This window comes from Falco cherrug, chromosome 1, assembly GCF_023634085.1.
Source record: "Falco cherrug isolate bFalChe1 chromosome 1, bFalChe1.pri, whole genome shotgun sequence".
Taxonomy (NCBI): domain Eukaryota; kingdom Metazoa; phylum Chordata; class Aves; order Falconiformes; family Falconidae; genus Falco; species Falco cherrug.
Genome location: NC_073697.1, coordinates 112,611,233 through 112,638,524, shown reverse-complemented (window position 1 = coordinate 112,638,524; position 27,292 = coordinate 112,611,233). Strand labels below are relative to the sequence as shown.

General features: G+C 39.0%; 1 protein-coding gene across 10 annotated transcripts in view; it reads left to right on the top strand.

Annotated features, from left to right (window-relative positions):
• Window positions 1-408: 408 nt before the first annotated feature.
• The window catches only part of NF1 (neurofibromin 1), a 103,697-nt gene continuing 76,813 nt past the window's right edge, over window positions 409-27,292 (top strand). For 3 of the 10 annotated variants that reach the window (XM_055721041.1, XM_055721051.1, XM_055721057.1), the window contains exons 1-14: window positions 411-646; window positions 10,630-10,773; window positions 13,333-13,416; window positions 15,673-15,863; window positions 18,184-18,290; window positions 18,547-18,614; window positions 18,851-18,926; window positions 19,455-19,612; window positions 20,269-20,442; window positions 20,621-20,743; window positions 21,024-21,098; window positions 22,159-22,290; window positions 25,332-25,466; window positions 26,029-26,142. In XM_055721041.1, coding sequence (XP_055577016.1) covers window positions 587-646; window positions 10,630-10,773; window positions 13,333-13,416; window positions 15,673-15,863; window positions 18,184-18,290; window positions 18,547-18,614; window positions 18,851-18,926; window positions 19,455-19,612; window positions 20,269-20,442; window positions 20,621-20,743; window positions 21,024-21,098; window positions 22,159-22,290; window positions 25,332-25,466; window positions 26,029-26,142 — 1,641 coding nt within the window. In that variant the 5' untranslated portion in view covers window positions 411-586. Of the gene's footprint in view, window positions 647-10,629; window positions 10,774-13,332; window positions 13,417-15,672; window positions 15,864-18,183; window positions 18,291-18,546; window positions 18,615-18,850; window positions 18,927-19,454; window positions 19,613-20,268; window positions 20,443-20,620; window positions 20,744-21,023; window positions 21,099-22,158; window positions 22,291-23,203; window positions 23,264-25,331; window positions 25,467-26,028; window positions 26,143-27,292 lie in introns of those variants that run through there. The other 7 variants (XM_055721016.1, XM_055721025.1, XM_055721032.1 and 4 more) reach the window with 4 other exon arrangements.

Sequence of the window (27,292 nt, the reverse complement as noted above, 5' to 3'; positions counted from 1 at the left end):
ATGTATTTTTAGTTGTGGCCAGGCTTCCGCAGCGAGGCCTTGAGGCGTAACAGAAGCCATTCAACTGAAACAGATTTATAAAATTTTTTTTTTAATTTATTTGAAAGGTCAAATACAGCTATACATTCCGGTGTGTGTACAGTATCAAGACTGTAGATGATGTCTGTCAAGAGCCCACCGCGCCCCGGCCAAGGCCTGGCTACCCGGAAGAACCGCCAGCCCCGCCGCCGGCCCCGGCGGAGCAGGGTAGACCACCGGGGGGGCCCGGCGGCCCTGAGGGCGCAGGCGTGAGGGGCGGGGCCGGTCGCACATGCGCAGCGCGGCCCGGCCGCCGCCGCCGCCGCCTGTGTGTGGCGCTGCCCCTGGTGCGGCGGCCGCGGCGGCGCTGCTGCTCGGCGGGAGGGGGCGGCCTTGCGCTCCCGCTTCCGGTGTGGTGTCATGGCGGGCCCTGGGCGCTGATGGCTGCGGGCGGCTGAGGGCCCGGAGCGCGGCAGGGATACGGAGACCCTCCCCTCGCCCGGCGCCTCGCCTGCCGCCCTCCCTGCGGGGATCCGCCCCCCTCCCTGGCCGGGCAGGCGGGGGGGAGATGGCGGCCCACAAACCGGTGGAGTGGGTGCAGGCCGTGGTGAACCGCTTCGATGAGCAGGTAGCGGGGGCGGCCGTGAGGAGGGGCGGCGGCGCGGCTGCCCCCGCCGCGCTGGGCCGCGGCCGGCGGAGCGGCAAGGGAGGGCCGGTGCGGGCTGCCGCCGGGGTGAGGGGCTGAGGCGGGCCGGGGGCTGAGGCGCGGGCGGGGAGGGGGTGAGCGGCGAGGGAGGCTGCCCCGCTTCCCGGGGCGGCGGGGGGTGGGGGGAACGCTGCCTCCCGCCTTCCCCCCGCCGCCGGCTTCCCTGTCGGGCCGGGGGGGGAAAACGAGGGCGCCGGGTTCCCCTCAGCGCCCGGCTCGGCGGCGGGTCCCCGCTCGGCCCCGGCCGGGGGGCGGCGGCTGGCTGCGTCCTTTGTGCCGGGCGGGGTGGCTGGGTGGGGCCGGGCGCTGCCGCCGGCCTGGTATCCCCCGCCGGCCAACCTGCTGCTTCCCGGCGCTCTGCAGCGGGGTCCCGCCGCGCTGGGGGGAGGCCTCCCCGGTGCCAGCCTGCGCCGGGGCAGTGGCGGAGTCCTCGGCTCGGTGCAGCGAGCGGGGCGGTGAGATGCCCGGTTCTGCCTCGCCGCTGCTTTCCCACCTCTTCCAAAAGTGTGTTTCCTTTTTGTAGACATTCCTGTGGAATTTACTTCCTCGCTTTGCACCGTCTTGCTCGCCAGAAGGGAGGTAAAGCCTCACGAGTGGGGTTAAGGAGGACTGCGTGGAACTGATGGGGCGATTCTACCTTGTTCCCCATAGCCTAACTGTGGGTGTCAGAGGGAGATTTCATCCCCATCGCTGGGAGCATAGTTGCATGGGATGAAGAGGGTTTTCCAGCCAGTGTTGGTACAGTGACAGATATTTACTTCTCTTTACAAAAGTCAGCACTAGTAGTTTGGAGAAAAATTTTCTGAATGGAAGGAAGAGGGATTTGTTGGCCTTAGATTTTGTATTTCTGTGATCCGCATGCAGAAACTGCTTACAGGGATTAGGTGGCATGACTTTCTCAGTGGGGCTAAGCTTAGTGCTTAGGCTTTGCATTTTCACTCCCAAGATGCTTTCCTGACGCGTGTGAGCTCAATTTAGGCTGAATGATCAGTTTCTGTGTTGTCTCATTTTGCTAGACTGTGAGTACAGCCTTTGTGTCACACAAGAGACAGCTCTCTGAGACCCTGTTTGGTGTAACAGCTATCAGAAACACTAAGCTGGTTCCGTAGATGGAATTTTGTTCACCTGCCTTGTAATCATATGTCCCTCTTGGTGATGCTTGGCTTTTAACAACCTGCAGAAAGACTGTGGCCTGGTTGAATAGAAATAAGCTGTTCCTTTTTACATTTATATTAAAGCTGCTGTAAGTGAAGTTTCTTTAAAAAAAGGAAAATATCAAACTTTGTCGTTTGACATGAAAATGATGCAGATTTTTCCAATACATTTTAGGCATATTTGCATAGTTAACTTATTCCCCCCTTATCTTGAGTCATAGATCATTTTTTCCATAAGCTTAAAAAGCATGGTACTGATTATGCTCCCAATAATGCAAGAAAATGCTTCTTTGTTATTGGTGTTAAAAGGCCCTAGGCTTTGTCGTTTGCTTTGTTATGTATATTGTGGAACTGGGCTTGCCAACATCTGCTAGGAGTTAAGAACCTCAGCTTCTTAAACAGAACTATTTTTCTATACCTTTTTGGGGATAATTACAGATAGGTGTATGGGAGGAATCCTCTCTTGATAGGAAGAAGGCTGTTCTGATTTTTGAGATGCTAAAATACTGGAGTTGCAGGGATAGAGTACATCAAATGCAGTATTGCCTGTTGTAGTCATGGTGTGGCCTGTGTGATAGGTGCTATTCACAAGATTTTGATTGGTTTCCAGTGCAATTTTTAAAAAATTTAAATATTGTATTATTGAGTGAAGCAGTTAAGGATGAGATGTTAATCTCTTACTTTTTTTGTGAGAAGTTTTCTCATTTGTTAATTTCAGCTCAGGGTTCTTAATTTTGTTTGCTTTTGATACTTCATTTCCTCTGCCTTGCCCAGTCTGACAGTGATCTTCGCAGTGGAGTGGTGACTATTCTTACCTGAACACCAAAATGCTAGGTTATCGTGACGCTATCAATACTACTAAATATGTTGTCAGTCAATGGTGATGTTTACGTGCTTCTTCTAACTCCTTACATCTGTGTCATTATTGGCTAGTCATGTGGTTATTAAATTATCTACTTGTTACTTTTTAGACTGCTCATTTGAGCATCAGGTTCATACTTCATTAAAAATATACTGAATATGTGCATGTTATTTTAATGGTGAGAATGCATTTTTGAGTTTTTGCGTATTATGGCTGCCCTTCTAAGTGCAGGACCTTTTGATTCAGCACTGAGGGAGCCACCACTCACTGTATCATCAGTATGTTTGAATAGGGAAGGCGAGCTCTTGTTGGTTGTGGGTTGTTTAGTTTTGTTTTTTTTCTGTGTGGGAGAAGACAATTTTTCAACGTTCCTTCCTTCACAAAGGAGGAAAATGTAATCATCTCACGAAAATTTATAGATGTAGACATGCTTTTCATTCGTTTGCTAAGCAGTTGAATTCATTTTAAGACAGATGAAACAACAAACTAAGGGAATGCTAATCTGTATTGAAAACAAGAAAAATCAGTGCAAACCAGTCTGTTCTTGTCTGCTCTTGTTTATTGTTATAAATGCTGCTTTAACTAAAATCTGCTTTTGTGTGTACAATTCTGTGGGCCTAAAATGACTGGCAAGCATAGTTTTATGAATTAACCATTGACTGGCTCACTGAATACATTTTTCAAATATACTGCTGGTCTTGCCCAGCTGCGCTCACTTCTGAGATTACAATTGCTGCAATGCACTCTTCTTTGAGCTACCCTTGAAGGGTGCCTGAAGGTTTCAGCTGGTGCAGAAAGAAACTGGTGATGGTACATGTGAGGCTAGATCACATTTGTCATACAGCACATATGAAATCTCTTTGATTTTGTATGTAGGACTAGTTACTATATTTTTCAAAACTTTCAGTGAGCAGAATAGAGTTAGGCTGCAGTAGCACAAAGAAGCTAGACTGTGTTTTAGTAAAGTTCTCTGTGGTTTCATATAAACCACATTTTATATTTGTTTATATATATACCCCCCCCATTTTATTGATGAATATAAATATTCATCAATAAAATAAAATTATCTCTTTTCCTATGGAAATGTTTACTTACAGTTCTATGTACTGTACTTCTACAGTATTTTTAAATGTGTTACAGGCTGAAATCATGGGAAGGCTGATACAGTAGTGAAATAGTTCTAAGCACATTCTGAGAAGCCTTATGGCCTAAACCATTTAAATCTAGACTGTTTTAAAACTATCAGGTATAGTAAAAGGTATTAGTCCTGTATAAACTTGTGGCAACTTAAGTGATTATGATATGCTTTAAGGAAAGAGGCCCTTTATTATGTCGATTATGGTTTAGGCTCCTCATTTGTAGTTTATGAGGTATTACTGCCTTCAGTTAAGAAAGCTTTTGTAAAAACTGAAAGCCCGTAGCGATGTTCTATTCTTACTTTCATTAAAAGATATTAAAGCGAATATTCCTTCCTCCTGGTGATTCTCTCTGCAGCATTTAAAATCTGTATAGAATCAGAGATGTGAAAAAGCACTGCCTTGCAAGTACCAGCTTTGTGTTCTTCAGAACTGTTTTTCATCTTCGCGTGTTAAGAAATCGGTAGTAGTAATAAGATGTGTTTTAAAGTATTTCCCATGAGTTCTGCTGACTGTGCTCCCCAAGTGAAATGATATCTTGCTGTAAGGTAAGGCTGGTCTGTGCAGAAGATGTAACTTTTTTCCACAGCTGCTCTGTCTGAAACAGATCTCCACAGGAGCTAAGATCCGAAACAAGCTATAACACTGCTCTTAAGCACAAGTGTGCTGTTTCATCTTTTGCTAATGTAAACCTGAAGCAGCTTTGATCATATCTTTCTAAAACTGTGTGCGTAATGTATTTCCAAACGAAGTGCTGTACTACACACAGATGGTGTCCTAAAGAACAGGTGAAGGAATGGCCCACATGCAACAGATGTTACCTGAGTCCATTAATGAGCTGCTGAAAAGTGTCAGATGTTTTGTCCTTACTTAACACAACAGTTTGTGTTAACAGTATGGGTAAATATTCATTTGTTCACAGCATCAACTTTTAGTTAACCTTTTGAAAATACTGTTTTAGAGCAATCTGTGTAAAATATTTTCCGAGTTCCATATTCTTCTGAAGGCCTAGTTGCGAGATTCTTTTACTAAATAATGCCTCTGTAGAAGGTGATGCAGTGCATGTTTATAGTTGGAAGATGCCTGTTGACTTTTTAAAAGAGATTTGTATCTGGTTCTGACAGTACTGGTGCTGAGGATAGAGGAGTGCTGTGTGTATTTTCTGTCTCACCAGTCTCTGTGTTGCAGTCTGCTGAAGAAGTTCCAAGAAACTGTTTGAAAGGGGAAAGTGAGGTAGATTTCTATGCTGTTAGGGATGGCACTAGGGATTTTTTTTTCCTAGATGTTACGTTTGTTACTTTCTCCTGAACCTGAATCAAAGGCACAAGGCTCAGATGCACTCCGACATTTCAAGACACTTACTGAAAATGATGAGCCCATTATAGACAAACGGAGAATTTCCTTCCCTGAGGTGTATCCCCGGGGATCTGTCTTCCACCTTCCCCTCTCCAAATGTGCTTTTCATGAGGTAGAGGAGGCAGTGAGGGTTCTGCAGTCTGCCACCACTGTGAAGCTGAATCTTGAAAGTGCTGAATTGCAGGGTACCTGTGCATGGTTGGGTGGTGACTTCTGTCTGCATCAAGAGGTTTGTCAGGATAGTGATTTCAACAGCTGTCATTCTGAATCCTATGGCAGACTAGGTTTATCTGTCAGATTCTGAATTTTTAATGTTCTGCAATGTTATATCTTGCACAAAAAAGTTGAAATAGTGACTTTGAAGTGATGAAGCGCTTGTTTGCTCCATAACTGCTGAAAAGAAGATTAAATACTGTTTTTTACTAAAGAGAGATTATTAAACTTTGTGTTCATTAATTACAGGTGACAAAATAAAATCTGTGATTTAATGTTAGCCTTTGTCAGGACTGAGTGGAATAGCTTACAGACATTCAAGCCTATTAGTGTTGTCCATGTACATTTAGCAAAAGATCATACCTTACTGCATCAGACTAGAGGATACCTGAAACAGGTGCTGATCTCTTCTACAGACATGGAAAGCACCCATTCTTCTTGCTAACATCTATGATCAAAGAAGGCTTTCTGGATAAAAGTACATCGGTCTCTAAACTGAGGCCACTTCCAAAGAGATGAGTCTTGTGTGCTATCAGATACTGCAATGCTTTCCACTTATTCAAACAGCTTTATAATTCTGTACTAGCACTTACTTTAAAGTTTCAAAGCCAAATTCGACTGCAAAGAACTTGTTAAGAAAGTACATTAAATATTTTTTCTTTTTTTCCTCTGAATAGCCAATTACTTGCACCCCTCCCCCCTTTTTTTTTTAAATTGGCAAAGTTATTGTCTCACAAGTCTGAAGAAACTGAAACATTTTTATCTCCAGAAACAGATAGGTAGGCGTGATTAGGCATAGGAAAACCTTTGCCTTTTCTTTCTTCAGCAGGATTACAGGCCTCCTGGATATCACTGTAGACAGCAAATTGACCAGACAACTTGTGGCTGCCAGACACTGTTGTAGAATGGTTAACAACATATGCCGTATTAATGCTTAGGGGCAGTAATTTTTCAGATGCCAAGCTTGTGTGTAGAAAAAGCTTTTGAAGTGCTGTTCTAGTATTATTTTCTAAGATGCTAGCAGCTGACCATGTGCTATGATCCTGTGTATCTGTGAGTTGGCCTAATCATGTTTTTTTCTTAAATGATATAGTTTTTTAACAGTATTTGTGATTAGTGATTTAATTTGCGTTTTCCATGAAGATGGAATAATTTAATTTTACTTAGGCAAGTTGAAGGGATTTTGCATCTTTGAGGTAATAAATACTTTTTAAAAATCAATATTTTAATAGCTACTAGTTCAACTGGATTAATTTTAACAGTCTTGTCTTGTAGGTACGTGGTGCAGATCTCTTATTTCTAAGGTTTACTTCTTACTATATGCCTTTTGGAAATGTAAAGAAAATAATCTCTTATGTTCTGTGTTGCTCTTTCTCCTACAGGTAGTGCTTTGTTACCTCTTTGCATTTAGTAAACCTTGTGAGAGTGGCTCAGTTTTGGTATTGTAGCAGTAGCAGATTTGGGAGAAGCTGCACATGGGCCAAGCAGGGCTTCCTACTTTTCAGTCAGAAATGCACTTCTGGAAACAAAGTTTGGATTAAACTGTCTATGTGGTTGAAAGATGTGTTCTAACAGCTAGGGAGCTTGCATGGCTGGTGTAAGCTCGTAGATACTTTTGATGCTTCATCTTATATATTTGCTTTTCTAGTTGTTTCAGCAATACCTGATACACAAGATGACTTGTGTCCTGAGTTCAGGCTACACCGGGTCTTGTAATATATTATTGCAACTGTCAGGCTCAGCTACTTAATGGCTTTTCGTTGTCTTTTGCAGCAGTGTCATTTTAAAATTGATCTTAGAAGATTTAAGATTTGATCACTGGAAGGGTTCCAATTTCATCTACCTATTTTGTCTTTGTCTGCTGCATAAAATAAGGCAAATTGTAGACCAAAATGCCATTGTTCCTTGTCTTCTGTAGCTTATTTGATAGCTTTGTGTGAGGCATAGTCAAACTAGATTAGAGGGAGAGAGGGTGTATGGCAGCATGCCTCAGAGTGGGTTGCATGTGTGCAGTGTCATTATAAGGTTGTTGGCTATTGCTTCCTATTTCACTAGTGAAAACAGCTGAATTCAAGTAGTGGACTATCCCTTTGCTAAGCTGGGATGAGTTCAAAATGGTGCATGTGTTCGTAGTTTGAAGCTCCAGTTATATTTAAGCTTTGTGCTTTGATTTCTGTTTTCAATTCAAATAAAAGCTATACAGGAAACCATTTGTGTCAGTCTTTCTTTTTTTCTAAAATAAAATCAAAGGCAATGAAAGTAAAATGTCAACTTTTTTCTACTATTTTTCTTGTAATGTTTAGATCGATGGATGTTTGTATAGAAGTTAGTTTCTTTTTGGTCACTCAGCGCTGGCACTGCATTCTGTTAGGGGACTTACAGTACTCCAGCATGTCAGAGTGCACAAAGGAAATAGCAGAGAAATAAAAAAACTCAAAGCATCAGTGCTAATACGTCCTTTTTTATATAGTTTCCTATTTTGAATGGTAGTATAGAAAGCAGTTTTACTTCTAGGTGACCTTGTTGCAATGGCTGTTGTGGCAGGAAGCTCTAAAAGTATATAATACAATGTTTCTATAGCATGGAAGCATACAGAACTAGATCTGTGACACAGTTTCTTTGAGAGGCACTTCTGAAGTGTTTTATCACTCAGTTGTATTCAGCTTTTCTGCTGTTGCCAGCACAGAGACTTGAAAATTCAAATAAAAAGTACTAGTAATGGTGAAATTTTTAATTAAATGTATGTATCTTCCACTAATGACTTCTGAAAATGTATTGTAAAAATAACATCCAATGATGAAAACAAAGCTTGAGTCATAAATGCTGTTTGTTCTGCTTTTTCCAGTTTTAAAATGAGCACATTGAAATGCATCACACTGTTTTAAAGCATTACAGTCTGAACACTTGCAAGAGAATTACAAAATGAAGTGGCAATTACCTTGATAGCCCTATGGAACTTGTTGCTATAGGAGATTGTGCAGGCAAAAAGCATCAGCCCTTCCCACGGAGGGGTAGGCCCTTGGCGTGGTTCCCTGGGTTCAAGGCTTGGTGCCAGAGATCCCTGAGCCGCTGTCTGAATGGCAAGCAGGCATTCCTCCTGGGCCTTTCTGTTGCTGTGGGGTCTTTTGTGTGATCTAATGGGCCAAGGCCAGCTGTGTGAGGGTCCACAAGGCTCGGTGCTGGGTCCTGCCCGTGGGTCACACCAACCCCATGCAGCACTACAGGGTTGGGGAAGAGCAGCTGGAAAGTGCCTGGTGGAAAAGGGCCTGGGGGTGCTGGGCAATGTGAGCCAGCAGGGTGCCAGGGTGGCCAACAGCATCCTGGCAGGTGTAAAAAATGCGTAGGTGCAATGCTTAGGGATGTGGGTTAGTGATGGGCTTGGCAGTGCTGGCGGTTGGGCTTGATGGACTCAAAGGTCATTTCCAACCTAAATGATTCTGTGATCAAGGACGGAAGTTCAGTCATTTTTTTTAAGTCAACCATTCTCTTAGGAAAAAAACCCAGCCAGTTTGATCCTAGTCTGCAGTACCAAAAGACTTTGTACTAAACCCCAAGCCAAACTGCAGTTTATATGGAGAAGAAATTACACTTGGGCATGAAAACGAGATGGTTATATTGAAGAGGTCCGTTTCTCCACAAATGGAAGATGTTAAGTAGACTGCATTTAATGATGCAGTTGAAACTGATGGGGAAAAAAAAATGTTCCAAGTTTGGGGTTCTTTAATACAATTCATCTAGCATATTTAAATTGGGCATTTAATAGCATTTAAATATGGGCCTTTAAATTTTATCAGCAAAGTTAGTAATGTTAAATGGTTGACAGAGATGTTCGTGACTACTGACGGTATGTGAAGTACCCTTGCCAAGTCTGCAGAGGCCCCCAGCCTGGAAGGTGGCTCTTTAAGCATCTTGCATCTGTAAAGCTGAGTGTACTTCCTTGGAATCCTTCTTTTAACCCATCTTAAACTCCCTGCCCCGCCCCCCCCCGCCCAGCAAATGCAAAAATACTACTTTGTGGCATTTACTCTGAACTGTCAGCGTCTTTCAGAATACACGCTTATTAATAATTCTAGTCAAAATTGGTTAAAACTTGTAGTAGCAATTGAAGTTTCTCTGGCTAGTGAATTCCTATGTCATGCTTTAAAATACAAGTGGCACATGTGGATTACAAAAAGAAGTGATAATACTGATTCCTTTCTTGTTCCCTTGTTTGCTTTTTAAAAACAGAAATCCTCAGTAAAATGATTTTTTTCTGAAGAATCGTTCCTTACATTTTCGTAACGGGCCAGCCCTGTGAGGAGCATGCAGGGGAAGTGACTGCGTGCTTGGGAAGTGACTCGGTTGTGACCCTTGAAGAATTTGGGTACAGCATGAAACAAAGTGCCTAGTGTTCACATGGCAGGAGAAACATCTCAGTTTTGTGCAGTCACTCTGAATCTTATCTTTCCTGGCAAAGATGCATTTCAAGTCTAGTTTTTACCACTGGGTGTTGGGCAAGGGTGGGTAATGTGGGGCTCACAAGTTGTGTTCGGCTTGCCAGTGCTTGAAGTGTGTTTGAGGCTGAGACTTCATTGCCTGCCTAGCAGTGGGGTGTGTTTGTATGGGGACCCCAGCTCATCCCAGTCTGTGGGCCCTGCGGAGGCTGGTGGTGGTGGCTCCTCCTGGGACTCAGTTGTACCTCTTAGCCAGCTCTGTCCTGTGAAGGAGCAGAGGACACTCGAACCACTGTTAATCGCCTTCCGACTCACCTGTTTTGTGAACTGCTGTGATATTACCTCCTCTCGGGTTTCAAGAGGCAGGTTTTTTCTTGCAGGTATTAGCCTTGTGAAGATTTTTGGTGTTTAACGAGCCAATTTTTGAAATTAAGAAACTCTTCTTCTGAGAATTCTCTCTTACGTTTTTCTGCTTCTTTTGATTGCTTTGACACTTGGTTTGTAGAAAATTTATCACAAAATAGAGGTTTAGTTTTGTTTCAGAAAAAGAAATAGTTGAACTTCAGTATTTTGTTCTATAGATAGCTAATAGAAAGATGAATGTAGAGAAAATGAAATAATAATGTGTTTGTAGTTGTCTCTTGTAGAATGTTTTTCAGGGTTGTTTCTGGTGTCTCAGAAATTTTTAACCCATCTGTAAAGATGTAAATTTCAGTATAAAACAGTGTGTAATACTTACCTCTTCTTGTAGCTTCCCATAAAGGCTGGCCAGCAGAATACCCACACCAAAGTCAGTACGGAGCACAATAAGGAATGTCTCATAAACATTTCCAAGTACAAGTTTTCCCTGGTCATCAGTGGTCTCACCAATATCTTAAAAAATGTTAATAACATGGTAAGCTTTTTTAATTTTGGATTGTTGCATGATTTTTTGAAATGGTTGTTGCTTGTTATCCACAGAGAGTCACTTGAAATTTAGTCTTGCCTTTTACAGTTAATTTTTTTCTTTTCATCCTTATGTGCTAAAGTTCACCAGCACTGAGCTATGTTATGTATAAAAGGCAGTGAGATAGTTGTGTCAGAGAAATCTAAAGGAAGGTGGTGATGAAGGGGAATTTTCTGTTGGTCGCAGGAATGGTCTGTGACTGGGAACACGTACAAGGCGTGGGTATGTGTAGGTACCTAATAATACTGCACTGGGGCTCTGAGCATGACCAGTAGTATGCACTGCTCATTGGGTGGTGGTGGAGGATGCTTGCCATTGCGTGGAAAGGTGCTTCAGTTATCTAGGGAAGAGGTGCTAGCAAAGTCTTCAGAGGGGGTATGCAGCAGGGCAGAGGAGCTGCTGAGCAGCAGCACTAGGAAGTTTCCGCTCCGCCCCCCCGCCTCCCCGCTCCCATCTGTCCTGCCAGAGCATGACCTGCCAGGAATCCTTTTGGAAAAGGAAGAAAGGAAAAAGAAAGGAAAAGGATTAAAAACTTAGGCTGTCTGAATTTTCCAGGCTGTTTGGATGTTTTAGCATTTGTGTATGTCTATATATATATAAAAATATAATAACTAAATTAATTTCTGTCAGAACCTTTTAAGAAAAATCTTTGAGAAGAGTCTCCTGCCTAATGCTGCCTCTGTAGGCTCCTATCTCCAAAGGGATACCTTACTAGTGTGTAAGAAAAATGAATGAAAAATGTGTGGGTGTGATACACATCTCTTCTGTTTGTTGTTAACGGATCACAGCCTCTCAATAAACCACTTAATGTTGATTCTTGCGGGCAGTAGACTGGTGTGAAGGGATGAGATTCAAGGTGATTTTTATATGAATTCCCAAAGAGAAATCTTCAGAGCCAGGTGTCTCAGTAGATGGTTTCCTTCTGCATACTGGTTTTCTGCCTCCAAGGGAACCATAAAATGATTACTGAAATCCATCAAAATACTTGACTCATCAGCATCACTAAAATTGTCATTTAAAATAGACCTCAGGGGAACCAAAGAGAAGAGAAACCTAGAAAAGAAAAGCAATGAGTGTGGATGGTCCATAGTGTCAACTCTAGAAGAATAACTATTACCATCAAGTTGGGTAAATGGAAAGTTTAGGAATCCCTTATGAGGAGGAGGATGCAGTTTGAGATTTATTTTTTTAATGAAAGGTCTGGTTTTGGATTTCTCATGAGAAAAGTTTAGTTCATTGAGTTTTGAAGCTGTGATCATGTGGAATCTCCACAAACAGGCAACAGAACTGGCCAAACTCTAGCAGTACTTTTTTTATATGGCTTTAGTAGGATAGTTTTCAGTGAGCTCTTTTGGATGTCACTTGCATGGAGATATGCATCTTCTAAAACACTACAAATTTGTAGTTTGATAAAGGCAGAAAATAGGTTGCCCTACTGCTAGGGATTTCAGGCTGCCTAAAGCTACCTGTAGTCCCTTTTGAAAGATAATTTATTTTAATTAAACTCCATAGGCATGAAGGAATGTGTTAATGTGTAAGATTATTGACCTATACAGTCAAAAGAAATTTCTGTATGTGATACGTAGGTTTTGAAAGGAGAGACCTAGCTATGTGTCAATTAAAATAGGCAACATTTGCTTTGCTCTGAGGAGTAAGACAACTTTTTTTGTGCTTGATGGACTGAGCTATTGTATGAATCCGCAATATTTTTGAAAGACTTCTACAGCTGAAACAAAACAGACCGGTAGACTGCCATAATAGTCTTAGTTTAGAAGAAAGTCTTGAGGGTTTGCACTCTGCTGAAACTTAGACTTAGTTGAGCTAACCTCTCCTGTGGTTTAAAATACAGCTTCCTTTGGGTGGCTTCTACATGTGTAGGCAATAGTACCAATATTTTTTTGGCTAAATCTTTTCTGCTTTATTTTGCTGTCTTAATATTGCTGGAATTAGTAACTATTGTTGGTAGTAAAATTGGGTGCTAGCTTAAACACCTGATGGAATTCTGCCTTCATCCTGTGTCTAAAGTGTGGCATCTTTTTGGAGGGTCTCATGTGTTTCTTCCTGTGGTCTGTGCTAAATTTTGCAGCACTCTGATAAGCTTGTCGATACAGATTTGTTGTAACATCAGTTCTATTAAGATGTTGGCAATGAAATACATAATTGGAAAAGTCAGCAGTAATTGATACCAAAATAGTTTCTGAAAAGATATAACCTTCATTTCTGTATAAATCGCAGGCCTGATGAAGATAAGGGGCTGCAGTGTACCTCCAGTCTTACTTTACGGTAACTGTTTGTTCCTTATTAGATTTAACATTGCAGACTGGACAAAGATATTTCTTCAGTGATAAGGTTTTCATTCCTATTTTAATCTATTTTTGCTGGCTTGCTTTCTAAGCTCAAAACCAGAGCAGTAAAGGAGCAATAACCTATTGTACCACTTTGCTGCGTTAATGCATTACAAGTCAAATTTCTGTGTCTCAGATGAATCCATGTCCTTTCTACTTCTAGAGAATATTTGGAGAAACTGCTGAAAAGAATTTATATCTATCTCAGCTGATTATCTTGGATACACTGGAAAAATGTCTGGCAGGGGTGAGTAGGCTTGCATAAGCAATTGCTAAGTTGGAATCAAATGCTTGTGTATGCTGTTGTTACTGGTGCTAAACTTAAAACTCATCTAATTTAGAACAAAGTAGGATTAATGCTATTTAAAAATTATTAAAAATTCCTATAAATGCAAGTAGTTGATATAATTGATAAATTAAGCATTTGGTGGTGCTTTTTTCTTGCCTAAAATTAGTGATCTTTTTTCAGCTAAATAGATTCAAGTAAATTTGAATTTGCCCTTCCCACTACTCAACTAATTTATGAAGTTATTCTTCTTCTAATAACTTGTTAAAAAGAATTGCAGAAAACTGCACAAATAAACTCAGAGATGTGTGTGAAGTAGAGTAAGGGCAGACACAAACCCAAATGAAGAATTAGATGTCATGAAGCTTCACTAGATTTTTATAAACTCTGAATGCCTGTGGTATGTTCTGCTCAGTATTTTTTGAATAGATGCATCAAAACATTTTCATCCCACAATTTAAACAGAAGAAGTAATGGGATAGTAAATCATGTTAAAAGTAGCAGATAATTAAGTACAAGTATTTCAGTTTTATGCTACCAGGTTTCCTGCATCCAGTGTTGATTTTTCTTCAAATTTCTTAAAACTTTCATTTATTGAAGCAATTTTTCCATGTACTTATATATACACCAGAAACGTTGCTATCACCATTCTAAAGATTACTTTTGCAGGTGTTTCCTAGATTACATTAGTTAACCATGTCCAAACTTCCACTGGGAGTCCAGTCCTGATGTTTCCAACCAGAGCTATGCTGCAAGGCAGTTTGCTGTTACCTTTGGGATGTAAAAGGTTGTTCAACTTACTGCGCTGAACAGTGTAATTGCAAAGCCAAACTTCACTGTGAGCAAAATTCGCAATAGTTTATTCCTTCAACAAGAAAGGAATATTTTTTTTTTAAAGCTATATTCCTGGATGAATGTTGTGAAATTATCTAAGCTCTTTGTTGTTTCCCTGCAACAGCTTTTGAATGTTCTTTCTTTATAAGGTAATGACTTTATTATGGTTAGATTTGTCAAGCAGTGTATCTTATATTACAGTACTGAAACAGTCTCGAATAATTGTGGATTCTTCTAAAATCAAAAAAGATCCAAGTAAATACATTTTCCAGAAAAATTTTCAGCTTTTAAGCTGAGGTAAACACTTCTTTTCAGCACTTTTTGTGTCTTTGATGCAGTGAGTCAAAACAACTGTTTTAATGTCAGAAATTAATTATTTTAAAATGTTGTTTATATGCGTATTGCTTGAAATGTTAATGTGTTTTTCCTGATAGATGATATTTGAGCAGCCTAAAATTGTGCTGAATACTTCTTGCTTTGTCAATTCAAATGAGAGCAAGTTGAGCCAGTATATGTTTAATAAGACTGAGCCAAAGTTCTATACAAAGAGTGTTGTGTTCTGCGATATCTTCAGATGTATTTCTTGCTCGCTGTTCTTGCTCAATGTTTCATCAAGTTCTCATGGCAACAGGACTCAGGTCAACTAAGTGGGAGTCTCTGAAACTTCTCAATTCCCTATGGTAAATTCATTGGTAGAATTTTAGAAAGCTTTAATGCTGACCCTTCTGTTAAAACTTGCTCTTAGTAGAGCAAAGTTTCACTTTGAATTCTTTTGTAAATAGTTTCCTTATGTCTCATACTGTGCAAACTGGCAAAAATTAGATTTTTCTTTTGCAGGAAAGTTAAACCATTTTGGACTTACATAGAGCAACCCCAGGCAAGAGCAAGGGAGAAGCACTACTTTTTTGGTTAATTTTTTAATATAAAATATTTGCTGTCAAAATACAGCGGTTAGAATACTAACTAGGAGAAGTAAGGGTGGGTCTTTGCCCTTTGAGCTTCCATTCAAAGCTGACATAGTTAATGTTCTACTGCTGATGCTTTACACAAATCAACAGGGTGCATTCGTAAAAACAGAAATGTATTTTACTTCAAAAACTAGTTTGGTATTTTGCTTGATACTTGCTGACATTGATCAGCTTGGTGTCCTGCATATTTTGGAGACAAATGAAAATTGAAGGTGGTTTGAATGATACGGGTTAATTGTTCAAATGGAAGGAAGCCTTTTTTCTGTGTAGACTACTTACACTATGGTCAGTGATAGCCTGCAGGCAGAATTAGAAGTTTAGATTCAGGTCTTGTGCCTAGTAGTGGCAGAATCTCCATTTTTTTGCCTCTAAATGTACAAAACAATTTCATGAAATACTGAATGTTTATTTTTAGCAACCAAAGGATACCATGCGACTAGACGAGACTATGCTGGTAAAACAGTTGCTGCCAGAAATCTGCCACTTCATCCACACTTACCGTGAAGGGAACCAGCATGCAGCTGAACTACGTAATTCTGCCTCTGGGGTTCTTTTTTCTCTTAGCTGCAATAACTTTAATGCTGTGTTCAGCCGCATTTCCACCAGGTAGGTGTTTTTCAGTAGCCTGACTTGGTGTATTAGCTAATCTACTACATACTGGTGTCTAGAACACCTATCGTGAGTTGTAGTCTTTTGCATTTCAGCAAAGTTTAGTGTTTAAATGATACTTAACCAAGGTAGTTCTGAAGTGAAACTCCCTCTACCTTTCAACATTTTACTTGAGTTTCAGGTTACAAAAAACCTGTTTCATATCCATTCCAGGTTACCGCCAGCTTGCTTTCTGTGAGCTGCATTTATTGTCTTTTTAGTCTGCTTTCATAAGTACAAGGCAAATGCAGTTGTAGAGTGAAAATAATGATAACTTGGCTGAATGAGTTGTTCTGGGTGCAAGGTGTTTTGGGGAAAAAAAAAAAAAGGATGCTAAGTTAATGGGTTGTGTCCATATAGTTATGAATTCAGAATGCAACATTTCTGATTGTCAGCAGCTCTGTTGGAGCTCCAAGGCTGTTTTCTTTCCTAATTTTTCCTGCTTGAAGGCTTTTGTGTTAAATCTGTCTTATGCCTGAAGGGGACAAAACAGCTGGACTGTTTGTTAGTTGTTGGAAAAGACGGGTTTGTCTTCTGACTGACTTGAGTTTCACAGCACATTTACTGTAAAAATAACTGTCTTTTCTGCTGTTTGAAGTGAGAAGAGAGACAGGCCCAAAGCTTCCATCTATTCTTTACTCCTTTTGCCTTGTTCCAGATCCTTCTGATTTTTCAGCATTTGCCAATCCACTAGAGTTGTATATTAAGCTTTTTATTACTGCAATACTTTGATGTTTTTTGAAAGTTCGTGAAGTACCTTAGCTCTTTCTTATCACACGTTTTTCCAGCTAACACCATCCTTGATTTATTACAAGTGTAGCTTGGTCAGCCTTATGTGGTTGCATAGCAATGAGCATGCCAATTTATTTGAAACAAAGATTTATGTATTGCTTATAATGTAAAAACTGTTCCATTCCAACAGTTTGGAAACTATTTGCATTTTAGAAATCAGTCTGAAATTGTTTAATAATTCAAAATTTTGAGTATTTTAAAAGCTTTTACAGACCGTTTAATAACTTCTGTTTCAAGAACATAGACTTGGCAGCTAGCATGGAGGATGTGGTTTTACTCAATAGGTTGATTATGTTTTGTTGCTTATGGAAATGGAAACAATTTTTTTGCTCCTTTTATAGGAAGTATTTTTTAGTTGAAGTTTTTTGACAGTCTTTGAATCTAGTCCATGCATCTATACTTATTTGCATGTCTGTAGCATGGTTTACTTCTCAAGCTCCAAAGCCCTTCTTACCATCCATTTGAGCTGGAACATACTGCTTTTTCCTTAACCTGTTTTTCACTTCAAAATGGCTTGTACATAAATAGTTAAATATTTGACCAATTGTTGCTGATCTCCACAGGGGTCAGCTTGCCGACAGTTAGCATTGCTGGTCTTCTGACCTGTGCTTCCTGTTTAGGCATATTTCTAGGCCTTGTACAGCAGCTGGGGGATTTTTGGCACAAAAAGCACAGCAGTGGGGACCTTCCCATTCCCATCGAGCGCTGTTAAGTATCCCTGGTGTTGAAGAAATGAAGAACTGCTTTTGTGTGTAGTCCTAGAAATTGCATTCCACATCTAAAAAGCATCTGTAGCTTTGGAATGAGACATGGCAATCTTTAGTTTGTGAGAACATATGATTTAGTTATTAGTGGCTTAGTATCTGATGAGATGTTTGGTAAATCATCTAACATCTAACATTACATCTTAAATGTAAAAAGACACCATTGTGTTTTAACTGGTGTGATTAAACTTCATCCTGTTAGCTTAGGCCAGAAAAACATGGACCTTCTTTAGCTTACAAAGTGTGGTTGTAGCTCCCTTCAGTGGTATTGAGTACTATCAGTCACTGCTTTCCTCTTTGGAAATTTGCTGGGGTGAGATTTGTAAGAAGCAGTAGTCTCAAGGTGTCATGATTCCATGAATTTAACATTTAGTTGAAGAGATGACAAGATTACTGCTACAGTATGGTAGGTAACAGAAGAATTTAGGCAGAAGTTGGGCATAAACAGACTATCACCAGATGGTATTGGTATCTTGTGAGAGTCATCACTGCTATTTCTAGATCCATGTTCAGCGTGAGGATGGAATAAGACTGTAGTATAAACTCCTAATCATGCAAGATCCTTCTTTCATCTCTAAACCTGGAAGAGTTTGTTTGAGGAGATTTGTATTATGTGAGATCATATAATATTCCCCAGCTATTCAAATGTATAGAACCATAGGTATGTGTTCATACCTATCTGACATAATCTGGAGAAGTTACTTTACTTTGCGTATTTTTAGATTACAGGAACTGACTGTTTGTTCAGAAGATAATGCTGATGTTCATGATATTGAACTTTTACAGTACATCAGTGTGGATTGTTCAAAACTAAAACGACTTTTGCAAGGTATGGTTTGAGCCTGTGTTTTGAAATGTTTTTATCTGAATATAGCTAGTTAGAGATGGCGCAACAGTATTGATATGTATATCTCTAATTCTGTGTTTTACTCCAAAGTCATATATCTACCAAAATATTTAGAAATACTTAAGTAGCATAAAGACATTGATTTTTAATTTGCTTTGCACTTCAAGTGTCTTTTATAATCTGTGTTACTTTTCAGAACTGTTTCTTTTCTAAATGCAGAAATGTTTTACTTTTACAGAGACTGTATTCAAGTTTAAAGCCCTTAAGAAAGTAGCTCAGTTGGCTGTTATCAACAGTCTTGAAAAGGTAAGTATTTTAATATTTATTTTCTGTTTAATTGCTTATTTGAAGACTTTCTCTAATTTAGGAATAGTTGCAATTCAGCAATTTACTATAAAATACAAGTTGGTGCATCCCTTTGACGCATATGTTTTGCAAGAAATCGAGTGATAGAAGGGTAAAATCTCTCTTTATTTAAGTACATAGTTCAGGAAAAAGTATGGTAAGCTCTGAAATGTTAAGATGTTTTGCATTATCTGCAGGCATTTTGGAACTGGGTGGAAAACTACCCTGATGAATTCACAAAGCTGTATCAAACACCGCAGACTGATATGGCTGGTAAGGCATAATAAATGACATAGTATTCAAAAGTTGGTTTCTCAGACAACCCCACGGTCACTTGCATTTTGTGCCCTCTTTGCATCTTTGCAGCCTGCAAATAAGAAACAAATTTCTGTCAACCTTTATCAAGGAAGCAAGGGTGTATCACTTGCTTTTCTCTACTGACTCCTTTTAAAGAGATTCATTTTGTGGTTCACAACACAAAGAAATAAAACCCAAAAGATGGAAACTCTTTAATATATACTTCATTTATACTTTAATATATACTTTAATATATACTTGATACAAGCAAAAAACTTGGAGAACATATTTGTCTTTAGTCAAAAAGAGAGGAAAAGGTGTATTTTCAGGTAAACCATATCTTTAACTGGGTTGAGATCATTTTATCCCCAGTACTGGGCCAGTAATTTGCAAAACAGAACTTGTCTTCTGTGTAGGTGAAGCCATTCCTCTGCTCTTTTATACCTGTTCTTTACCTTTTCATAATTAAAATTGATACTGAACTTCAGTTTATATTTTATGCAGATTGTGCAGAGAAGTTGTTTGACTTAGTGGATGGCTTTGCTGAAAGCACAAAACGTAAAGCAGCAGTTTGGCCACTGCAAATCATACTCCTGGTCCTGTGTCCAGAGATAATCCAAGATATAGCAAAGGATGTGGTAGAGGAGACTAAAATGAACAAGGTAAGAGAAGAAAAGTATGTGAATTCTGGTTCTGATTTCTAGAGGATGCTTATTAGTTTTGCTTATTCTGTATTTCAGGTGTATTTTATTTTGTCTTTCCTGCCTAAAAAGCACATTACAGTTCCATCTGTAAATTTATGCACCCTTCTAAAATTCTCACCTAACATACATTCTTTCGCTGTCAATAATTCATACAGATAGCATGTCCCAAACAATGGTATTTCTAAACTTTTAAATCTCCTTGGAGATTTGATTCCCAGTGTTAATTATTTCCCCTGCCTCCACCAGTAGCAAGCTTAGCATAGCTGGCCTGATTGTGCTGTTCTAGGTTTCTGCAGTGTGTGTATTGTGTGTTCCATAATTGCAGTACCTGTAGCAGGTGTTGAACTTGATGATGTGGCTGCAAACATTCTGGTTGAGAATAAACAACCATCTATCTTTGCTGGTCTGATTACCCTAGATCATTCAAAATGAATATCTTTAATAAACATAATGTTTCTCCAAAATGCATCAAGTTGTTTTTTTGCAATCCCAATACCCGTGATTTTTGATCAGAAAATGCAGTGTTGTTTGTTCTTAGTATTTAAGGGTCTAAAACCCCTGACCACAGGTTACCAAAGCTCTGGTTATAACTATTCCTGGTTTGAATTCTGCAGAAACTGTTTCTGGACAATCTCAGGAAAGCACTTGCAGGCCACAGTGGGAGCAGACAGCTGACTGAAAGTGCTGCTATTGCTTGTGTTAAACTGTGCAAAGCATCTACCTACATCAACTGGGAAGATAATTCTGTCATTTTCCTACTAGTGCAGTCCATGGTAGTAGATCTTAAGGTAAGAATTTGCTTCCTATTTGCATTGAAGAAATCCAAGTTTGAAAATACTGAAATAAACTTTTAATTTCTCCTTAATTGAATACTGCAGTACTTTTCAGTGGAAAGTTTTGTATTAAAAGTAGACAAGAATAATCTTGGTGTCTGACTTATATATTTATTTTTTTTTAAATATATAGAATTTGCTGTTTAATCCAAGCAAACCTTTTTCAAGAGGCAATCAAAATGCAGATGTAGACCTTATGATTGACTGCTTAGTTTCCTGCTTCCGCATAAACCCTCATAATAACCAACACTTTAAGGTGAGAACACTACTTACTGGTAAGTGTGACCTGTCAGTTATAGAAGTTACGCTGACAGCAGCTGGGAGCTCATAAATAAGTTCAACTGTATACATATCCCTTAATAATAAGTCCCTGCATGTTTTCAGAAACCTTTCCTTAGCTGATTAGGTTTTTCTCTTGTTTAGATTTGACAGCTTTGTCAATTTCTTAGAAAGGCTCCAGTATATTATTCAGTGTGATAACAAAGGTGGCAAAGACAAAGATGTTCCTAAGTGGCTTTTATGTATTTTTTTTTTAGATCTGCTTGGCGCAGAATTCCCCATCAACATTTCATTATGTGCTGGTAAATTCACTCCACCGAATAATCACAAATGTAAGTTCTGAAAGTATTTAATCAGCCCAGCAATCTGTGGTGGCTTCTATTCAGATCAGTTTTACTAAATACAATTTGAATAGCAGACCATGTTTGGTTGCCTGTATCCATGCAGCAAGAGTTGCTTGCTAGTAAGGAGGGACATACAAATTTTATTCATGCTGTGCAGTTGGATTCCCAGTTTGAGAGCTTGTATTCCAGTATAAAACTTCAGTACATGTATGTTTTAATAGCCTCTTATATTAGATGACAAATGAATCTTAGGTTGTCTGGTTTTATAATAGGTGCTGCTTTATTAATACATGAAAAACACTTCTAGGTCACGCATAGTTACACTACCTTCTGCTGCTTCTAGTATATTGACATAGGAACTTCGGGGAAGATGGCCTCATGGTTTTGCTCAGGGATTTGATCCAGTATGAATTCAAATAGTGTAAAATTGTAGTAAGCGCTGAGTGCCAAAAATATTTGGGAAGTTTGTGCAGTGGTTCATCTTCAATTTGTTACTGTTTAAGTCACTAAAATATGACTTTGAGCAACCAGCCTTACTTAATTTACACAACATTTTCTGTTTCACTTATCCCAACACCACAATGAAAACTCTATATTTAAAAAAAAACCCACAAAACTAACCAAAAAAAGTATTTGGCACTTTAACATATGGGGGGGCGAAAATGCTGCTGTAGATGTGGTGGAGTAATACAGCTTTTCAGATATTATCAAGCACTTAAAATACCAATTTTTCATTTTGTTTTGTATTATTACTTACTGGCATTCTACTGTGGTTTCCTGCATTTATAGTTTCAGAGTTAGTGCTGTTGCAGAAAGAAGAGTAATACAGTAAGCAGCTAAGTTGAAAGTATTGCTTTTATTACAATTCTCTTAAATATTATGAGTTTTATTACAAGAATGCAAAATACTGTGTAATACTGTGTAAAATACTAATCTGTAAAGGTTAGTTATCCCGTGGCTTTTGTAACTCTTAGAGGACTAACATCAATCATAGTCTTAACTGATATTACCAGTTTAACATTTGAGCATTTCTGTGTTTTTGTTTTAGTCTGCGTTGGACTGGTGGCCCAAGATTGATGCTGTGTACTGCCACTCCATGGAGCTCCGCAGCATGTTCAGTGAGACGCTTCACAAAGCTATTCAAGGCTGTGGGGCACATCCAGCAATTCGCATGACTCCGGTAAGACTTCTAAAGAAGCTGTTAAAACACAAACCTGTTGTTTTTCCTGTGTCTCCATCCCATTCCAGCTTTTTTAGTCATTAACTTTAGACTGGAAACTAGAGGGGGGAAGAACATTGCAATTCAAAAAGCAACAGAGAGCCGCCATACATGCTCTGTAAACCTTGCAGGTTTCGGTATATTGACTAACTGTTTCTACTCAGTTAGCGATGTATGTTTCTCAGTTTTCATGCTGCTTTTGAACTGGTAACATAGAAGTATTTCTTCTGTAACTGTCCTCTGTGGCTAACTGTTCCTTGTAAGCTTTCTTGCTGTGTGAATAGCTAGGTAATATGTCCATTCTTGTTTAATCTGAAACCCCAAAGCATTCTGTATGTGAAGATAATTTCTGAAAACGGCAATGCTTTTACCATGATTGGCATGAATATCACTTCTCTTCATTTGTCTTGCTTGCTTTTTGTTGAGCAAGTTGACTGTTTGGTCTTGGTGACAGCAACAAAGTAAAAGATTTTATAAGCATGATGAAATAAAGTCAGTATTCTTGGTTGTCTTGGAAAAAGTCTTAAGTACATTCAAATTTATAGTTCGTCCAAATTTTTGTAGTAAGTTCACATGTAGCTGTGTTGCCTTGCTTCTGAACTTTCCATTTAGGACTTCTGACGTGTCAAGTGAACATGGTTGGTTGTTTATAGAAGGCCTAAAATGATACATGAAAATATTCCTATTTGGCTTCTCAAATGAAAGCAAATAATCAAAATACCTTTAGTTGAAAGCTACGACATGTTGAACTTGCTTTTTACATGTATATATTCATCTGTTGAGAAAATAGCAGGGGTATTGTAATGGCAACTCTGACATTGATTGGTGGTGCTTTGTCTTCTGCTTCTTATTTTCTGTTCTTACTGGCTGCTGTCGCTGACATGGTCAGATGCCAACCAGTCACTGTTTTGCATGGCAGTGGGCCTCTGTTGCTGTAAGTATGACCCATTGTAACTACCGCAGAAAAGCCTTTCCTTGCTCTGACTTTTCTGTGCATAGTTACCACTGCAGTCACCTCCCTTCACCTGGGATACAGAAGGTAGCATGTTTTACATGAGAATGTAGGGCTGGAGGAGACCTCTTCTGCTTTTGGCAATTGCAAGGCAAACCCTTTCACAACCAGTTGAGCTCCTTCCTAGAAGGAAAGGCTTTTTTTCGGTTTTATTAATTTCTTTCTGCCCCCTACTTTTCCCATCACGGTGCTCTTCCAGAATCTTCCCACTCTGATGTTTTCTAATTTCCAGCCTAAACTTATTTATGTCTAACTTATCCCCATTTGTTCTTGTGCCAGTGTTGTCTGTTAGCTTCAGACTGGTGTTTATCCCCTTGATATCCCTTGCAGAGAGCAGTCATGTCCCCATCTTTGTTTCTTGATAGTCTTTAGTTTCGATTGTGTGAAGTAAATAAATCTCTTCACAGAAACAAATCAGCTTCTTTGGCCATGTGCCTCTTCTCCCAGTTGCCTTAACTGTAACAAACTAAAGGTTTAGCACAGAATTAGTTACCTCTACCAGTGTGGTATCAATTTCTTGATAGGATGCTTTTTATGTGGTAGACTTTATTCTGTTTATTTTCACAATAACTATTTAACAAGATAGCATGAGGTTCTAATTTCTTGTAGAACTTAATTATACAACACCATATCTCTTCAGTTACCTTGAGGATGATTTCAAACTGGTTTTTTCTTTTTCAAAACTTCAAAGTTTAGTGAAAATGAAAAACAAATTTGTTTTATTCTTTGAGATGTCAGCAAATAATAAACTAGACAAAATAGTTTAAAAAGCTGACTTTCTAAAGAGCGTTGTATTCTGTCTTGTGTTGAATATCACAGTGGCAGTTTTTCGTCCAAACTTACTGTCTCTTAACTATTTTGGTAGCTGTAAGCAAAAATACTAATTTAATCCCTGCTGATAAAAGGTTAAAATTAATGAAAATATAAATTCTGTAAACTTATTGGAGAAAGATGAAAATATTTTGTCTTTGGACATAGTGGGGGCCAATTAACTTGAGTTCACCATATATGCGTATGTGTGTATATATATACACACACGCAGGTATATATATTTATATTATTTTTCGTAGACTTTACCATGCATCCAGATTGCTTTTGTTGAGATGAAGAAACTGCTGTTGATTGCCATACAACAAGGTGTTCACTTTGAAGGGCTGTAGCATTGAAGCATAAACTCTATTTTTTAAATCCTTACAACTAGTGGTATCCATATACACTTGTTTCGCAGCCAGTACTGTATATAAGCGTTTGTTGAATGTGTTGGTCATATTGCTACCTGGATTCTGTTGTGTGAACAGCAGGGGTAGAATATGATATAATTCACATTGGAGTCAAACCAGAACACATTATGTGAACCGTCAATGCATACCTTAAAATGTCCTCCATTTCATATAAGGAAGTTGGCTGGTACAGAAGTAGCTTACTGATTTTTTATTTTTTTTTTTTCAGATGGAACTAGTGTTTTTTTTTTTTATTTAAACGATGGACTGTGTTCCTTGTGAAAACTGAAAGGTTTGTTTTTCAGAGGTCTTAAAGATGAAAATGCTATCATCTGGACTGTGATTATGGCAGAAAATAAAGAGACTATTTTTCCCTTTGGAAAAAAGTTCCCTACCCTCTCATGTATTCAAGCTTACTTGGATACATTTATTTCTTTCTCTGACCGGAGAAAAATTCCTGTAAATTCTTTTTGGTAGTTCTATCCATTTTTCTTTTGCCACAGTTTCTTATGCAAAAACTTCTTACGTACACGTGCAGCTCACTAAAACAACTCTTAAGCAAACTTTAAAGATACAATAAGTGATAGCATATGCGTATATAAAAGGGGATTTTTAAGTAGAAGGCTATGTGACTATACTTGAGTAAATTTTATATACTTTTAAACTTTTTCATGAATTACAGATTATAAAAACAATACACTTAGATGTTTAATTACAACTGCTATGTAGACTACCTTACTGACAATGTCTGTGATTTTTCCTTCCATCAGAGTCTTACATTTAAGGAGAAAATGACAAGCCTTAAATTTAAAGAAAAACCTACTGATATGGAAACCAGAAGCTACAAGTTCTTGCTGTTATCTTTGGTAAAACTGATCCATGCTGATCCAAAGCTTTTGCTGTGTGTAAGTATATCAAAGTATTCATTAATAGTAAAATTTAGTTCTGAAGCTACTAAATGAATAAAAATCAAACCCATAAACCTGGCATCTAGGATACTACCCTACTCAGTCTTTTCTCTGGTCATAATGCTTCTGTGCTTTCAAAGGAAAAGACAAAACCAAAAAGAAACTAAGAAATTTTACAGAACCAGGGCAACACAATGCATTGGAGCATAAAGCTCTCTAACACTGAAGGGAGGAGAGGGGAATAGAAGAAGAAAACTAAATTAAGTGTTGGGGGAGAAATCAGTCATCATTTCAGTGAGTAGAAAGACAGATGTGGTCTTAGATCTTCCATTTTTTCAGGTCTATTTAATGTTTAATTTAAAAATATTTCAATTCTGTCAAAGATGTGATATGCACAGGGTATCATAGTTGTGGGGGAAAAAAAAAAAAAAAAAAGCATGTACTCAAAGATCCAGAAATCTACTTAGTTTAATTATGGGAATCTGCTGTAGAGGTCAGTAACATGGTCAGTCATTAAAAAGTTTTGCAATTTAAACTTGTTTTTCTTTTTGCTGTGTAGAACCCAAGAAAGCAAGGTCCTGAGACACAAGGTAGCACGGCTGAATTAATTACAGGTCTTGTACAACTTGTTCCGCAGTCCAGCATGCCAGATATAGCACAAGAAGCCATGGAGGTAAGGGGTAAATGTTCTCTATACCAAATGATTAGTACACAGACAAATCAAGGGTGTTGTAGAAGCTCTGAAGTATTAGCCGTGAAGTTCTGTGTTTTAGAGTTTGATCTCTATTGATCTTTTTCTAAATGCCTCCTGCACTGCAGGTTTTACAGGAGAGGCCTCTAAGAAAATTTTAAAAAGCAACTCATTCTGCCTCTTGTGACAGCCCTGTGTCCCTTTATATGGTTTGTTCATCCCTGGTGGTGATCAAATGCAGCTTGACAGTTCCTCTGTTCCATCTCTGCTGAGAGCACCATTAAGCTTGCCCTTTCTCTTGTGTGTTTTCTAAATGACTGTGAGAAAAATGCCTAAGGCAGTGGCTGGTCTTCTGTTCTGTTGTGAATCAGAGGAGGTTGTGTGTTTGGGAGGGATGGATAGGATATTTAAGGCTACTGAAACCTTCTTCCTGCCAGCTTTCACTTGAAGCAGCTAACAAATCACCAAGTTACTTCTGATTTTTGGCCTTTCCATGCAAAGGTGCTGATTTTGTGACTTCACCAGTTCAGTTGTAACATTTTTTGCTGCGGTGGGTCTCCCAGGCACTTCATATCCAGCGAAAGCAGGCTTCAGCTTCTCTTTGTGCATAGTGCAACAGGAAGAGTTTTGTTTTTTCAGTCCATGGTGCCTGTTACTATCCTGCCTTCTTTAGATTCCCCTTCTGAAAAGTGCATTGTAGCATATGTGCTTCATTGACAGCTTTCATGTTTTGGGTTTTCATAGGTAGACTGAAAAAATTTATATACGATTAAAGCTTTAAATAAATATTTGATTTTTAGTAGGTGAAATAAGGCTTTTTGGTTAAACCTTGCCTCAACAAGAATTGCTGCAAATAGTGTTAATATACTACTAATTATCAATATGAAATATGTATTTCTTGATTGTTAAATGGTCGAATTCAAGAATATTTCTTGTATAAGAATAATCCTTTTCAGTGTGAAAGTCTCTGTGGAAGTTTATGTTGGGTAGTAACAGCCTTATGGTCATTTATGGGAACTCAGTGATTGGAAAGTTTTGGCCATTATGTTATTTAATTTTGGTGTACTGTTCAGTCTTGATTCTTTACTGGTCTTGATCCCCAGTCTACCTAATTATTGGCTTAACTAGCTGA